The sequence below is a fragment of the Eleutherodactylus coqui genome, chromosome 7, assembly GCF_035609145.1.
Source record: "Eleutherodactylus coqui strain aEleCoq1 chromosome 7, aEleCoq1.hap1, whole genome shotgun sequence".
Lineage (NCBI taxonomy): Eukaryota > Metazoa > Chordata > Amphibia > Anura > Eleutherodactylidae > Eleutherodactylus > Eleutherodactylus coqui.
The window spans coordinates 99,294,669-99,311,999 of NC_089843.1; the positions used below are offsets into that span (position 1 = coordinate 99,294,669).

General features: G+C 42.2%; 1 protein-coding gene across 2 annotated transcripts in view; it reads left to right on the forward strand.

The window, feature by feature from the left end:
* Nucleotides 1-15,343, forward strand: part of CFAP97 (cilia and flagella associated protein 97) — a 29,317-nt gene extending 13,974 nt beyond the window's left edge. For both annotated transcript variants that reach the window (XM_066573459.1, XM_066573458.1), the window contains exons 4-6: nucleotides 5,020-5,288; nucleotides 13,544-13,706; nucleotides 15,030-15,343. In XM_066573459.1, coding sequence (XP_066429556.1) covers nucleotides 5,020-5,288; nucleotides 13,544-13,706; nucleotides 15,030-15,139 — 542 coding nt within the window. In that variant the 3' untranslated portion in view covers nucleotides 15,140-15,343. The remainder of the gene's footprint in view (nucleotides 1-5,019; nucleotides 5,289-13,543; nucleotides 13,707-15,029) is intronic.
* The last annotated feature ends 1,988 nt before the right edge of the window (nucleotides 15,344-17,331 follow it).

The following is a 17,331-nucleotide window of genomic DNA, read 5'->3' on the forward strand; positions in this document are numbered from 1 at the left end:
ATTGATGCCGTACATTAGGGAATAGCTAGCCATTACAGATCATTTACATGCCACAGAATTGTCTGGGGTTCTTATCTCCTAAGTAATCACATTGTTAGGACATTTTTTTTTTCCTGGCGCCTTAATGGAGCATTCGGGAAAGAGCTGTTGGCATATAAATAAGATCCATCGCTCAGGACTGAACACAGTGTATCTGCATTGCTAATGGAGGCTTATTGTTGGCACATTGTAATATTATTGGAAGCTACTTTCCTTTTTAATGTGAAACAGGGAAAGCTTATTGAACAACGTTACATTCATAATGTCTTTATGTCTCTACAATTAATTATCTACACTGAGATGAGAAACTTGTGCTGGTTCTATAAGCCATGTTCATATGGCAGAAATTACAGTGGAAACCGCTTTAATTTAAAAGGGAATCCGCCATGTAGTTTTACAGAACGCGGTTCTACTTCAGTTTGCAGAAAGAAGTGACCTGTCGGTATTTAAGACACTCCATGTCAGGATATCCACACGGAAAATATTCCTACTGGGGGCGAATCCTGGTGCGGATTCACAACATCTGTAAATGTAAATATGCAGGTGAAATTTGAGATCTGGCCACAGATTTCTGTCGCGGTTTGTTTCAGATCTTTGGCGATTTTTTTATTTTTTTTTATTTTTTTTATTTTTTCCTCTCCTCCCCCCTGCATATATATGCCGAATTGCATGTTGTACATGATCAATGATGTTGGTGGAGGTAAAGGCCATTCATTTACAGTATGTAGGTTCAGAGTGATTAAAGGGGATGCCTGGTTACTGCACAACATGCCCCTTTAATGCCCCTAGTGCTTAAATAAGTAAAAGAGCTGTACTTGGCTGTTCCCTGCCACCACGATCCAGCGCTGCAGCCCTGCTGTGGTCCATGTGTGTGTTGTGACATAAGATGTCACTGCAAGTCACGCAACCGCTGCAGCCAATCAGTAGCTGCATCATCGCCGCTCTTTCCTCTGGCATCAGCACTCGCAGGACCGCTCCTTTTCATAATTTAGCACAGGGGGCACTAATGAGGGTATGTTGTGTAGTAACCAGACCCCTCTAAATGAATTTAAAGGGCAACTAAATATGACTTCTTTTTTTTTATCGCTTTTCCCAAACTAAAGCTTACATTTCTAACGCCCCACCTCCTCTTGTATTCCCAACAGTTTAATCAACCTGTATCACCATATACATCAAACATAATGGACAATGATTATTTGTCGATACATAATGTCCTTAGATGAAGAGTCATATTCTTTGATATCTTGTAGTGAGATCCCTTCTTTCGGAGAACACAGCTGAAAAGCTCTATCAAATACAGAAATACATCAAGGGAACCATATAACCTATACATCATATTATTAAGTTTGTACCCCCACCACCGCCCATTGCAACAGAACAGCTACACAACACTCCTGCGTCGGCTGGGACAGCATCACAATCTAGTTGTTAATCGTTAGTCTTCGGTTTGCCACTCAGCCATTTCCTTCATATCTCGTTGTATTTGTGGCAAACATTTCTTTTAAGACATATTCCTTTTTCGCAGGGTAAAAGACAATTAACTTTAGTTTTAAATTCTCCCACTATGGGGGGCATTTCATCCAGCCAATGTTGGGCTATCAGGTTTCTTGCTACATAGAGTAGCCTCGCTACTGCTATTCGTTCTTGTTCCTCTATTGGCAGATCGCTCACATAACCCAATACGTATTCTAGTGGGGAACGATCCAGATTATCTTTATATACCGTATTGATTAATGAGTGTACATCTATCCAATATTCCGTTTAATTTTGGACATCTCCACATCATGTGTATTAACCCCGCCCTTTGGATCTTACAGCGCATACATAACTGGTTATTCCTTACTCGTATGTCATGCAAGAGCATCTAATGACTTCTAAAACTTCAGCTTCTAAGATCCCGGTCTCCAGCAAGAATGGCTAACCTCATTCCTATATGTCCGAGCCGGAGATTCATGTAGGATAAAGTAAGCTAGTGATCAGGTGACACACATTTTCCTGGACTTGTAGTCAGTTATATCTTTGACCATGACTGTCGTCTTCCTTCAATTGTTCTAGATCTTCAGATCTAGAACAGTTGATTGCATTTAGCGGTACAGCTGACATGCATGGGCTTCAGGTGCATATTTCTGTTCCATCATTCGGTTCGGCTTATATTGCCTTGTAGAAGTGGTATTTTCTTCAGGCATTTTCATCTGCTTCTAATGTTGTCAGTATTTATGGGATGAGTCATGTATGTGATTATTTCAGGAAAATCGTGTTTGTTGTCATAGACACCATTGCTTCCGTTAGCACTACATATCTAGGCAACCGGTTTTGCTTTTATCTCACAGCATTTTGGGGCTTGCAGCATATTGGGTTAATAGTTCTAGCATACTGACTTTGTACATAGTGGAATCACGTCACCTTGCCCACCAAATTCTGTACACATTTTAGTTTATGAAGTGTTTCCCACGGTTTATACACTTTTTTTTTTTTTTTAATTCGGAAAGGAAGATGGGCCAACAGGATTATAAACTCTTAGGTTCAGCTATTTGTGTTGTCAAAAATGGACCCATTAAATGAATCACACTTTTTGTTTAAACATTTGCTAAGAAGTTTTTTTTATTTTTCCTGTGTAATTTGTAGTCACAATTTATATTACAAAAAAACCTAGAATTGTGTATTTTCACACTGGCCACAGAGCCTGGTATTAGGCTGATACTTTCTGTTCTTTGGAGAAAGTTTTGCAGCAGTCCTCTCGCGAACATCACAGGCAGGATTACACTGAAAGGTAAACGCTTAAACTATGTTGAGAAAAGTATTGGACCTCCACCAGTCCTGTGCTGTTAGGCGAAAAGAATATGCTAATCAGATGCGTGAGCATTAGGTATAAAAAGAACATCACACATGCACATTCCAGGGCAGAAGATGCCACTAGCTGTAGAGTTGACAGACTTCCAATGGGTACAGTAGTGGTTTGTCACCTGAGCATCCAATCAGTATGGGACGCCACAGCGCATTTTTGGACCATTCAAAGTCCTCTGTTGGCAATGTTTTGTGAAAGGGAAAACCTCTAGTGTGTGCGGTGCAGCCACATTCGTGGAGACCTTGTAAAGTGACAACATGGACAACGATGCCTTGTAAGAGCTGTGATGGCATCATGCACATTGTCCATGGAAGCACTTGCTCAGGAGGTCTTGGAGGCCATTGGAATATCCTATAGTAAAATAACCATCCATAGGGAGCTCTATGTGAAGGCTTACCACATGCAGCTGCACACAAGCCCAATATCACAGCAGTGAATGCAAGGAGGCGTCTGCGATGGTGTTTGGAGTGTCTTTCTTGGACTGTAAATGAGTGGAAGCAAGTATTGCAGACTGTAAGGAGAATTTATGTGTTTATGAAAGAGAAGATCCCAGATCTCGTGCAGAAGTCTGGGCCCAGGAGAAACACATCACACCAGCTGTGCGGTATCAAGTGATTTCTAATTTATTCTAAGGTGGTCAGAGCATATATAGCATAAATGACATCACAGCAAAAGTATATACCTCCAATACATAATAGGCTGAAACAAAAATGATTAACATAAGTTACACCTCTTAAGGTGTATCTATTACATACAATGAGACCGTTATGAATTCAGGAGAAAGGAATGCATGTAATGCCTTACAGTCCTACCCCCTGTAGTCTTATAGTTTCCTGTCTATAGATATGCATACATGGGGGATCTAGCAGACTCTCATCTTTAATCTATTTTCCTGAGAAGACATGGAGGCCCATAGAAGGGTGTTATTTAACCCCTTCAGTACTTATACTAGCAGCAGGCTATATCTTACTATTCTATAATGCAATATAGAATAATTAACTGATACATTGATCTACAATTTTCTTAACACAGACAGCCGAATGCCAGTACACCATCTTCCAGCTCAGATCGCTGCACTTCCTGGAGGGCAGTTTCTACGCGACTGCATCAACCTAAGGGCTCGTGTCCACAAACGTGCCTTCACCGTGTAACACGCGTGCATTGCACGCATGCACACGCAGTTCACTGTGAATGAAGGCAATGAAGGCCAATGGACTATCGTTCTTCCATGCACATCGGCGTGTGGACACTGCATATCCACACACGAGAAGTAAATCAGAGAATGCTCTCTTTCTCTGTGTATGATACACGGTCCATACGCAATACATTGCATAGGGCAGCGTTTCGATACGCATTCCCGCTCTGTAATTGCATGTCAGTCAGCGCTGGTTCTGCTGCTCAAACCGGCAGAGGATCAGTGGTATGGGGACAAATCGCTGTTACTGTGATCGTTGTCCCTATACCAAGTGCATACCTCAGCAGCACAAAGTGTTCATGTGTATAAGAGAGTCGGGAGATATAGTCACCAGAGCTTTCTGGCAGCGGCTTTCTCCACTCTTGTGTTCGTATGCAGGGGCGTAACTATAGAGGATGCAGGGGTTGCGGTTGCACCCGGGCCCACAAGCCTTACGGAGCCCATAAGGCCTCTCTTCTGCATAGAGGGAGCCCAGTACTATGAATAAAGCATTATAGTTTGGGGCCCCATAACAGAGTTTGCATTGGGGCCCAAGAGCTTTAAGTTATGCCTCTGTTCGTGTGTTTTCATTAGGCAGAGTGCAGAAAGCCACTGCCATACAAGTCTGGTGACTGCTTATCTACAGGGGAACACAAGGATCAGGCACTGAAATTCTACTTGCTCGATCTTTCTCTTTCTTTACCCTTGACATCATCTGCCTGGGAAGAGTCAGGAGGTTCCTCCCTATGCGATAGTTGTGTGGTCCTACCTAAATTGGTGGGTTTGGCCCGCTTTTCCTTAGTGTATATAGGGGCTTTTACTGTGGATATATCTGCTGTATACAGGGGACATTGATGTATCATTTGGATGACACTTTCTGTGTAATGGGCATTCTTTCTAGAAAGTAAATGATATTTGCAAATGAAATGGCTGTTTACATTGGTGTTTACATTTTTTACAGCATTTATGCATCTTGACAAGAAGGATCAGGAAAGGTTTTCTCTTGATCATCCACCCATCAGAGTCAAGAAGAACTACTCTTTCAAAAATGAAGAAGTAAGACAAATTGACCAGGAGAACCAGAGGCTACTCAAGGAACTGTCCAGACATACCGCAAAATCTAAAGCCAAGAGTTTAACTCCTAAGAAACTGAATATGACTCCAACCCGGGTGTATCACAGCGCAGTTAATCGCCAGAAGGAACAACAGCGCATCGAAAGGGAAAACCTGGTAAGAGATTTGCATTTTACATTCTCACTGTAGCATAAATTTGAACATGTTTTGAAATATCCAACAATGCACAATTCACCAATGCATAATATGAATTATTATTATGTACTGTAGTTAACAATTGTGTAATCTACCCTCTTTTTCTGATGCTACATGCAAACTGTCGACAAGCAACTGCCTGTGGATTGTACTAACCCTTTCAAGACTGAATTTTTTTAAATATATATATATATAATCAGCGAACTTTAGACAATCAACAATTGATGACCTATCATGGTCATCCACCTCACGGGCACTCTGACCGCTCTGCGGGGATCCTCACCGGCAATTTGACTGTGCCCACACAGCTGCATATACAGCGAGCTGTGATTCCCTGCATCTTCTGACACCTTTCTATCATAGCCAACAGAAGCTTCTGCAGCAGTTTGTGCTACAGTCATTTTTCTGTTTGGAAGTGGCTTGCCTTCAATTTCCATATGCATCAATGAGCATCAGGCGCCCATGACCCTATCATCACTGCTCTGTTTGGCCCTCTTTGGACCACTTTTGGTAGGTACCAATTCCTGCATGATGGGAACACTTCACAAGACTTGCCATTTTGGAGATACTTTGACCCAGTTTCTAGCTATCCCAATTTGGTTCTTGTCAAAGTTGCTCAGATTCTTATACAGGGGCTTATTGAAATAAAGGAAACACCTAGGATCAATAATACTCATCTAGGCGTTTCCATTATTTTGATAAACTCCTGTACTTGTTCATTTTTATGGCTTCCAATACATCAAATTTAAGAACTGACTATACACTTGTTACCTAATATATTCCACCTCTGACAAGTGACTTTGTTGTAAGCTAATCAATGTTATTCACTTCCCCTGTCGGTGGTTTTACGGTTATAGTTGATCAGCGTAGATGCACATATCGGCTTTCTGGTATGTAATCGGTGAAAATTAGGAGAGAGAGACACGAACCAAGAAAAAAAAAAAAAAAGCTCTGGACCCGGCGTCCCACATACAAAAGTGCTCGAGTCTCCCATTGTAGTCAATGGGGTTCGTTACTCGAGTAGAGCTCTTGAATCTTACGAAAAGCTCGACTCGAATAACGTGGACCCGAGCATTTGGGTGCTCGCTCATCTCTATTGACAACCCAAAATTGGCACCACCATCTGCCAAAATGTATGCCATATCCTGTCTCAGATAGGAAAACGCCAACCTCAGAGTGCGTTTATTAACTTGCCTGATAAATATATTTTATATACACCCTAGAAACATACTAGAGCCTACACACAAAATATATCAACTAGAGCATTTAACAAAACAATACTATATACACCTACAAATAAATACACTCCAACACAAAAGTAAAAGTATACTTTATTATGAACCTCCTAAAATATGTAAAAGATGGCACAGATACTCATATGAAGCCCCATCACAGGAATGATTAATCACAAAACATGATGAAAAGGGTACTATACATGTAATGACATAAAGGAGAATGCAGACCCGGATGACAGCTGTGCAGCTCTCATTTGTCGTTATGTCATTACATGTTATTTATGAGGTCGCTTTCCTGTATCCAATTACACTTTACTATTCAGTTACTGATATAGTAACTTTCTGATTAACGTTTAGTAATTAATTATACCTGTGATGTGGCTCATATGAGTTTCTGTGCCATCTTTTATATACTTTGAGTTCTCATAATAAAGTATGTTTTGTGTTTTGAGTGTACTTATACATATTTTGTCAAAACTACTTTGTTTTACTGAAAAAAAAACCAATACTTTAGCTTAAAATGTAAATATATAGCACATTCTAAACTCGCAAACCCTTGGGCCTGTGTTGGAAAATCCCTAAACACCCTTATGACTACTGTTGCCTTTACTAAAACTTCCCAGACAAGGACAATGGGCTGCGCACTCTAGAACCTTTATATGACCTGGTACCGTGAAAACAGTTGACGATATCTGGCAATCCTATGACGTTCCTCCAACTGCCTTTTATAAATTCCTTTAACTATGACATGCTCTAAACAGCCAGTATGGATCAGCTAGCCTCCCCGCCTCATCATACCCCTTGTTAGGTATTCTAAGAAGTCAGGGTTCTAGAGAAATTATTTCAATATTGTTCACCGACCTCACAAATATTCGTTTGGCTTTGGTACCCCTGGAGGTTAAGTGGTGGCAGATCTCCCCCTACCTTACAGGAGATGATATTCAGGAGGCCATGGAGTTGCATCTCTGCAGCTAATAATAAGTTGGTCTAATTGTATATTTTCCACCAATGCTATCTCACCCCAACTCTGTTCTGAAAAGGTGTGTTGTCACACATGGGGTGCCACCGGTGTCCTGAACACAGGATGGACTTTATGCATCTTTTATGATGCTGCCCTGGACCGTCAGCCTTTTGGGAGAAGGTGATAAAGCTGCTGGGAATGCTGATATCTGAGGTGTGCCTTTTAGGCATCCTTGAGGATGACGTTTGGATGCAGCATCAAAGCGTTTTCTTAAGGAGTATACTCTTCTTGACACACAAAATGATAGCCCTAAAATGATTGGTACCTAGGGTACTGCCTATTGATCAGTGGGAAAATATGGTGAATACTACCCTGTATGAAAAGATGGCCTACAAAAACAGAAACTGCCATGCAAATTTTCAGGTGTGGGGGTCTTGGTGTGATTCATGTTTGACATTGGTATCTCCAAGTGGTTTGGGTTCTCTGCTGAATGTCTAACTTGAGTAGTTGTGGGCTCTGTCGAATTTGCCCTCCTGACTCGTTTCTACTGTGAATGAGATTCTGTTCACAAGTTTTACAACTGTAACTCTGTATTTTAATATCTCTTTGACTCTGCACTTGATGGGTTAACTATGTTTTAACAATTGTTTAAGTAAACCAAATCTTTAAAAAAAATAAATAAAATTATATAATTTTTTTTTCTCTGTAAGCAATGTGTAGTTTGTAGCTTGGGAAATTGAACATGTAATAAATAGAATGAACAGTAGGGGGCACCAGATTATCTGAGAAATAATGGAGACGATTCTCGTGCAGTAGATGTTATGCAGGTCTATGTAATGGAAATAATTCTAGTAGTAATGATGTGCGCATGCATTTCTCTACATATAGTGATTGCTGGATCCTATTGCTGTATAAGTCTGACCGAGGGGCGTCCTTTTGGAATCTCTTATTGCTTGGCTATATTGTATGCTTCCCGTTTAAATAAAAGGCAGGTGTGAGACATAAACCTATATGTCATCATCTGAGATATCGGAATTGACAATGCGGCACATTGATAAGTCTGCCTCAGACTTTACGGTTTGATCTAGTTCTCTTCTTGCACTATTTAGGTGAGTGATCTTTCAGTTCTTAGCAGCATGACCCCTATAACATGTCTGCAGCTCGTTACCCTGCCCACCTTGAGTGCTGCCATTGAACGCTGGAAGCTTTTATGTGTCTGGGTGTATTATGTCTTCTCCTTTTTATTGCTTGGCAGTTTCTGAACTTGGACTTCTCTTTATGATATAGAAGAACACACATTGCAAGTGAATGCCACAACAGCCTTGTGAAAGTGACATTTAAGAAGGATGTCTGTCATATAAATAAGTTGGAACAGGTGGGACATTCAGCTGTCCAGCGTTCCAGCTGTCTGAGGACACAGTGATGCAATGAATGTGCATCTACAGCTACACAGGAGGATCTACAGAGAACTTGGGTTTAGATTGCGGACATTGACTTCAATAGAAGATGCAGAACAAGAAGCATTGTAGACATTGCAGTCTCTGACAAACCGATTATGTAGCAGAGCTCGTTGTCAATCTGATTCCTTATCTCCTATTACTGATAATTATTTAAATCTGGCAGAAGTAGCAGAATTACTTAATTTCAAGACTATTTATTTTATGTAAAGACTATCACCCTGCTGTTGCTGCCCAGATAAACGGTATTTTATTTCGGACTGTTTATGTCCCATTGATGATATTGAAGCAACATGCACAGCGCTGCACATGCAGATGGCAATCATCCTCTACTTCCTATCTCAGCAACTATTGCCAAGAATGGCAGTGTCCTGTTGCTTGTGGGTTTTCTTTCTGTTTCTGCCATTTTTTTGTGTTCTTGGTGAACAGTTGGGGGGGGGGGGGGGGGGGGGGAAAGGTTCCTGAAGTTTTCCACTCAGCTAATCTTCTGTTTAGTTTGAAAGTTCTGACATCCTGTAAAGCCTTGTTATGTTACAGATCTTCATTAGGCTCGCACACCCAAGGGATGTTGCTATTCCCGATGAAAGGCACTTCTGTAATGCACTAAATGAAAGGTTTTATGGCTTACAAGACAAAAGATGTCTGATCAGGATATTGTACTCAGTGTAGTCTTCTAAAAGCCGTGGAAATATTGTATCTCTTCCGGCTACATTGTAATAACCATGACACAATCTTTTCTGGTACAGGTCATGCCACGCAGAGAGGGTGAAAAATCAGAGCCAAACGTTTCGGGAACCAGATTCTCAGAGGTTTTCCTTTCCCAAATTAGAGTTCGGAGTGTCCCTAATCTACTGTTATAACTATATTTAAGCCATAGAAACATTTGTGGGCAAAATGTGTTCTGGGACCTATAGTTTTTGCATACAATATGTCTGCAACATATTCTGTTCACATTGCAAATCCTTCATAGGGAGCTGCTAGCTGCAGAAATACTGTGGTCAAGAAAAGGTGCATTTCATTTAAAGGGGTGTTCCCAAGATTGCCTTTTATCGCCTATTTGTGAATGGGTGAAGATAATCAATTAGAGAATACCACTTTTAAGTAGAAAGGATTGATTTTTTTTTTTTTTTTTTTAAAGACTTTAAATTAGCACATTTTCTGACCCTCCTGGAATCAAGCAGGGATGGAAATTTTGGATAATTTGTTTGATAAGGACACTTTCTTTGAACAGCAACAAGGAAGCTATAAACTCAGTTGTTTAATCAATACCTGTAATTAAGGTGTTTGAACAGTAGGGCTGCAGGGTGGCAGACATTTAAACATTTCACTAAGTGAATTATCCAAAACCATGGCCAAATACAGGGGACCAGGGTGGGGTTTAGCATTTAAGGGGTTGTACGACTTGCAGAATGATTAACCTATCCTGAGGTTATGCTATTGATATCTGATTATGAGGGTCCGTGATCCAGGAGCTCAGCTGATCATCGGGGCTAGTGTTCTAATATATGGAGCTGCTTTGTTGCTGAAAGAAGACAGCTGTATACTGCAGGCTAAGTCCCATTCATTTCAGCCTGCAATACTACTCCAGGCCACTGCACAATGTACAGAGCACTTTGCTTCTGCTCCTAGTAATAAAGAAGCTCTGTCAGCAGAACATTGGCCCTGGTTATCAGCTGATTTGGCAGGGGTCCCAGGGGGCAGACTCTAGCTAACAGCTATTGATGACCTATCCTGAGGATAGGTTATCATCCACTCCCGGCTCGACTACTGCAACTCACTATTCATTGGCCTTCCCCGCACCAATTAAACTAAACTAAATTTAAACTCCTCACCCACAAAGCTCTCCATGGCACCGTGTCGCCTGACCGTACACCATCCAGTTCGTACACTCTGATCCGCTTACACACTCAGACTAAACACTCCTCTAATACAAACCTCACATGCTTGCCTCCACAACTTCACCAGAGCAGCACCCATCTTCTGGAACGTTCTACCCCAAGGTATCCGGACAGTGTCCAGTGCACGAAATTTCAGATACACCTTTAAAACTCACCTCTTCAGGAGGCATACCAAATCCCATGACCTAGTCCCCCTCCCCTCCCTATGGCTCCCCACACCTTCCACCCTGCCTATCGCATACAACCTCTACCCCTGCACCTCCTAACCGCCCCACCCAGTCTTAATGACTGATTTGCACATGTAATTCCCTACTGCCTGTGTTCCCCCATTGCTTGTCGCCCCCCGCCCCAACCCCCCTTGTACCTCTTGTATCACCCCCACCTCATTTGTTTCAAACTGATTGTAGATCACATATAATTGTTGTATTGTTTGTGTTTTTCTCCCATGCTTGAAAGCGCTGCGGAATACGTTGGCGCTATACAAATATTATTATTATTATAATATCAATCTTAAAAGTGGGACAACCTCTTTTAGTTCTAAAGATTTATCAAATGAAACCTACTACTTAAAAAGGTTGAAGTAATCTGACGTGTCACTTTGACATAGAATAACTCCGCGAAGGTTTTGCATATTCAAGTGATTCTGACATTTTTTTTTTTTGGCTACGTTTGGTAGGCAAGAGCGGGGAGGTTTTATATTATCCCGGCAATCCGTGGCTATTGCGCATGCATCTGCCATTTTGGCAGTGTGCGCAGACGCCAGGGTAAGGTCTGCGGATAAATCTGGGGGCTTTAAATATGTAATTTTATCTCCCCTCACGGAAATGATCAATGAGGAACAAACTTTTTTTTTCCTTTTTAAACTTTTACATGATTGCTGTTATCCATTGGATAACAGTGATCCTGTGACCGGGATCCACATGCAGCGCCTCCAGGTGACAGCTCTGTGCTCTCGGCTACTCATATTAGCCGGGAGTTTTTAAGTTTCCTGGGCTTCTGTGAATTTATGTGACGTAATGCCGTCTTGCCCGCAAACACTGGCGTCAGGTTCTGGAGGACGAGAACGCCACGGAACATCGCAGAGGATGGGGGCGAATAGCCTCAGCTCCTCTTATGGATCCGATCCGTAAGGGGTGCTGAAACTTTAACGTTTTTTTTTAACCTTCCATTTACTTTAATGTGATCGGTGATATCGCATGATCGGGGGGCTTCTGGCGGCCCCCTATGATAGCTCCAGTTTGTCGGCTACCTCCCAGGAGCCGGCAGCCTGGAGTTGTCACGTCCAGAGCCTGCAGGGCTTTAATCCCAAGAGGATGCATGTTTTACGTCCTCGGGGATTAAAGCCCACTTGGGCAGGGCGTAAAAACACTGTAGGGTGGTCACTAAGGTGTTAAGAATCATGGAGGCTGCTGTGCTCTTGAAAATGTTCAGTGCAGCAGAAATGTTTTGTAGCCTTCTCCATATCTGTGCGTCCACACAATCCTGTCTCTGAGCTCTGCAGGCAGTTCCTTCTTCATCATGGCTTGGTTTTAGCTCTGACATGCTTTGTGAGCTGTGAGACCTTATTTAGACAGGGGTGTATCTTTTAAAATGATGTCCGATCAACTGATTTTACCACAGGTGACTCCACCAAGGTGTAGAAACATCTCAAAGATGATCCAGAGAAATGGGAGGCCCTCAGAACTAAATTTCAAGTGTCTTACCAAAGGGACCGAATAGTTATGTCTATGCAGAATGTTCGTTTTTAATTTTCTTTTAGTTTACAAAAATTTTTTAACATTCTTCTCTAAGTTTGTCATTATGGGGTATTGAGTGCAGAATGATAGGGGAATAGCTTGAATTTCTTTTTGTTTGCACAAGGCCACAACATAACAAAATGTAAAAAAGTAAAAGGGTCTGAAGACTTTACGGACCCACTTGTATTTTTCACTTCTGAAACAGGTATCATTCAGTGTATATTGTTTGTAGAGATTTTCTTCTGCTACTTACGGCTTTTTCTTTTTACTGAACCATTAAAATAAGTGTTTTTCTGCAGTGTTCCACTTGGCTAATCGCTGGTGTAGGAGATGATAATCTTGACATCTTGTAACACTCTGCTGTATTATATATCTTCATTAGGCTCACACCCATGGGATGATAGTAACCTGATGCAAGGTGCATAAGTAATGCTGTAAATTAAAGGTTTTATGACTTGCAACACAAAATATGCCTGATCAATGTTTGTACCCAGTATGCTCTTCTAAAAGCCGTGGAAATATTCTGTCTCTTCCAGCTACATTGTAATAACTATGGTGCATTCTTTTCTGGCACAGGTCATGATATGTGGAGAGGTTGAAAAGACAGATACAAACATTTTGAGAAGCGATTTATCAGTTGGGTTTTCCTTCCCTAGCATTGCAGCTCTGTTATTTGTGATGAAAGAACTGGAATCTAGGAAATGTTTGAATTGCACATTTTGTCAAATGCATATTTGTTCCAAATTGAAACTGCAAATGAATCATTCAAGGTTGATTGACAGGGAACGTGATGTTTCAACAGTGGATGCCATCATGGGGAGTTCATTGGGAGTTTTCTCTTCTAGTTATTGCACCCACATCAACTCCTCAACTGCATGTACTTCATACTTATTTATCATCTCTGGTAACGCTGGGGGTTTGTCTTACAGGCCTTGCTAAAGAGATTAGAATCAGTAAAGCCAACAATTGGGATGACCCGTTCTGAGCAGCTATTGGACTACCAACGTCAAGCTGGATATTTGAGCTCAACAGCAACATCTCCAAGACCTGGAAAGGCTTCTGTGAGCCGCCTCAGCCATGCTTCATCATCAGGCAAGTACTTTATGTGGTCTTTTGTATTGTATGCACCTGCTGTATACTGGCACATATAAAAGATAAGAAAAAGTCAGCAGGTGTACCCTTTCTGTTTTCACATGTTCCACACCGCTTTTTGAGCCAACCCTCAATTCTGCGTTTCCTTCAGTGTGTTAAAGAGCACCTGCTTTAGTGGAGTTTTCCAAGCAAAAACTATTGGTGACCTATACTTGCCGCTCAGGATCCCCAGCAATCAGATGATTGCACGCCCCGCTGTCAGTGCAGTGGAGCCAGACTTCATCATTGGAGTTAGAAGCAGAAGTGCCATAGCCAGGTTCACTCCCATTGAAATCAATGGCAGCTGAGGCCAGCCATTACACTTCCATCACTTCAGCCTTGGACTCAGGGGTCCAACTTTCATTGAAATCATGAGATTTCATTTTGTATTTTGAGCAAAAGTCTCCACGCCAACTTAGCATGTAGTGGCCATTGATCTTAATGAGAAACCGTCCCTGCAGTTACAAGCGCCAGTCACTACATGGAGGTTGGCGCAGAGGCTTCCGCTCCGACCTCTGTGTTATTGCGGCGCTGACAGCATGCACCCCCTTAGCTGATCGGTTCGGGGTCCGAGCAGCAGACCCTAGCTGATCAACTATTGATGACCTATCCTGATGATAGGTTATCAATAGTATTTCACTGAAAAACCCCTTTAACGTCTAGAGCACCAGCCATGATTAGTTTTTGTGTTTTTCATTCCTGTCTTACAATAGCGATACCTTTTTTTTTTTTCTGTTTTTATTTTTTTCTTCCTATCGCCATAGCTGTATGAGGGCCCGAAAAAAGTTTTAGCTCTTGGAAGGCGAGGATGAAAATGTGGCAACAAAAAAAGCTTTGACTGAATGAGTGAGGAAGGGGTTAAATATTCACAAGTTTTCTGCTACATATTTTAACATCTGTTTCATTCAATTTCTATTGCTGTTAAATACAAAACTGGGTTGTCTAGTTTAGGAAACGTATTTTCATTTGACCATTTTAGGAAATTCTCCCTTTTGGAGACTCTCATCTATTAGCCTGTTAGTGGCTGTAACGGGCATCTCTTTCACTCTGTGGCTTCTACTCTCCCTCATCTTTGAAGATCTAGCATGTCTGTACATTATATAGACATTACATTGATTTCAGTAGTTAATATGCAATGCCTTATCTCCACCCCCCAATTCCCCCACAGATTACAGTTGGTACCTGGTGGTCACAGCAGCAGGACACACTGTGATCAATTAATCATTGAGACAATATATAATTACTTTATATATTTTTACTGGAAACTTTGTCTTTTATTTTAAGGTGGTGTCTCTCGGGTGTCAAGTGCCAGCAGTCGAAATAGTCGTATGGGAAACAGCGCGGCTCTACTTAGACCCACAAAGCCCAGCAATGTCCGAGCAGCTTGGATGTGATGACCTAACCAAGATTTTTCTTAACGTGTTATGATCCTTTAAAGCAGCTTTCTGATTTCGGGGCAAAATTCCGGCCTAGACCCAGAGCGGGTATTTTATCTCTCTGACACCCCTCTGATTTGCTGGTTCGGAGTCCGGATTTTGGCTATCCAAGATGGTCAATGTAATCTTCAGACTATCTAATTCCCACAGTGCATTGGTAGTGTTTAAAGGGGTTGTCCCGAGGCAGCAAGTGGGTCTATACACTTCTGTATGGCCATAATAATGCACTTTGTAATGTACATTGTGCATTAATTATGAGCCATGCAGAAGTTATAAAAAGTTTTATACTTACCTGCTCCGTTGCTGGCGTCCTCGTCTCCATGGAGCCGACTAATTTTTGGCCTCCGATGGCCAAATTAGCCGCGCTTGCGCAGTCCGGGTCTTCAGCTTTCTTCTATGGGGCTCCGTGTAGCTCCGTGTAGCTCCGCCCCGTCACGTGCCGATTCCAGCCAATCAGGAGGCTGGAATCGGCAATGGACCGCACAGAAGAGCTGCGGTCCACGGAGGAAGAGGCCATCTTCAGCGGTGAGTAGAGAAGTCACCGGAGCGCGGGGATTAAGGTAAGCGCTCCGGTGAGCTTTCTTTACCTCCCTGCATCGGGGTTGTCTCGCGCCGAACGGGGGGGGGGTTGAAAAAAAAAAAAACCCGTTTCGGCGCGGGACAACCCCTTTAACTACTCATACACTCTACCTGCTCTCTGATTGGCCAGTGCTGATCATATGATCAGCACTGGCCTATCAGAGAGCATTGTACATTAGGTAAAGAATTGCTACCGACATCTTGGATGCCTGAAAACGGGGCCCATAACTGGTGGGTCAGAGGGATGACGAAAAAAAAGGACAAATGCAAGTAATATACCCCGCTCTTGTCCTGAGACAGAATTTGGTTCCAAAACCAGACGGCTGCTTTAATTTTAAATTATTTTGTAATTCAAGCTTCCTGCTGCTATGGTGAATTCCTTGTCTTAATGAGTGAACAGCATGATGTAGTGTAAGGTTTATTTATATTGTTTTATACATAGTCTATATATATAAAATTGAATGTATGTCTGTCTGCGTGCGTGCGTGCGTGCGTGTGTGCGTGCGTGCGTGTTTGTCCTTTATGCGCTACTACACCATTCATCCGATCGCCATGAAACTTTGGGAAGTTGTTGAGTACACTCCTGGGAAGATTATAGGCATAGTACAAATATCCTACGATAAATGGCGCGCGAGCTTCGTCGAAAGTTACGCCCCCCCCCCACGTAGATCGAATAAGTAAGCCACCTGCTATTGTGATGTCATCACTGATGTCATCAACATCGGACGCCCTTGAACATGCCCCAACATGTTCTATAAAGCTGCATTGTGATGTCATTAAGGCTCTATTATGACACGTACAGCTTGGAACCACTAGAGCACGCCAGCCAATTACCATTGGAGTTGGAAGTGGGTAAACAAGTACTAGGATATCTTCCTAAGAAGCCACAGCAGCTGGATAAATTGTATGTTCCACCCAACGGCTATTTTATTCAGCCCGCAAGGGGGAAGCAGCGGCCTACAAAATCTAATTCTCTCATTTCCTGATGTCATAGATAGATAGATAGATAGATAGACTGTATGCAATAACCCTGATAGATAGATAGATAGATAGATAGATAGACTGTATGCAATGACACGTACAGCTTGAAACCATAAATACTAGAGCACGCCAGCCATTTACAGTCAGTCTCCATTGAAGTTGGAAGTGGGCAAACATGTACTAGGCCAGTGATGGCGAACCTTTTAGGGACCGAGTGCCCAAACTACAACCCAAAACCCACTTATGTATCGCAAAGTGCCAACACGTCAGGGGGCGGGGCTTATCACAACGTATGATTTTACCCCCGTCGTTCTAAAAAGGACAAGGCTGTTTCAGAATAGACCGGGTGCAGATTCTGACTGCTTTTTGGACGCGGAAATACTGCAGAATGTGCTCAGCGGAGATTTCTGTGGAAAATTCTGCAGCATTTCCGCATCTAAAAAGCAGTCAAAATCTGCACCCGGTCTATTCTGAAAGAGCCCTGCCCATTTCTGCCACATGTACACATACCCCAGCGGTAATAGTGACACCTTCACCCCAGCGATAATAGTGACATCCCACAGCAGTAATAATAGTGACACTCCCCCCAT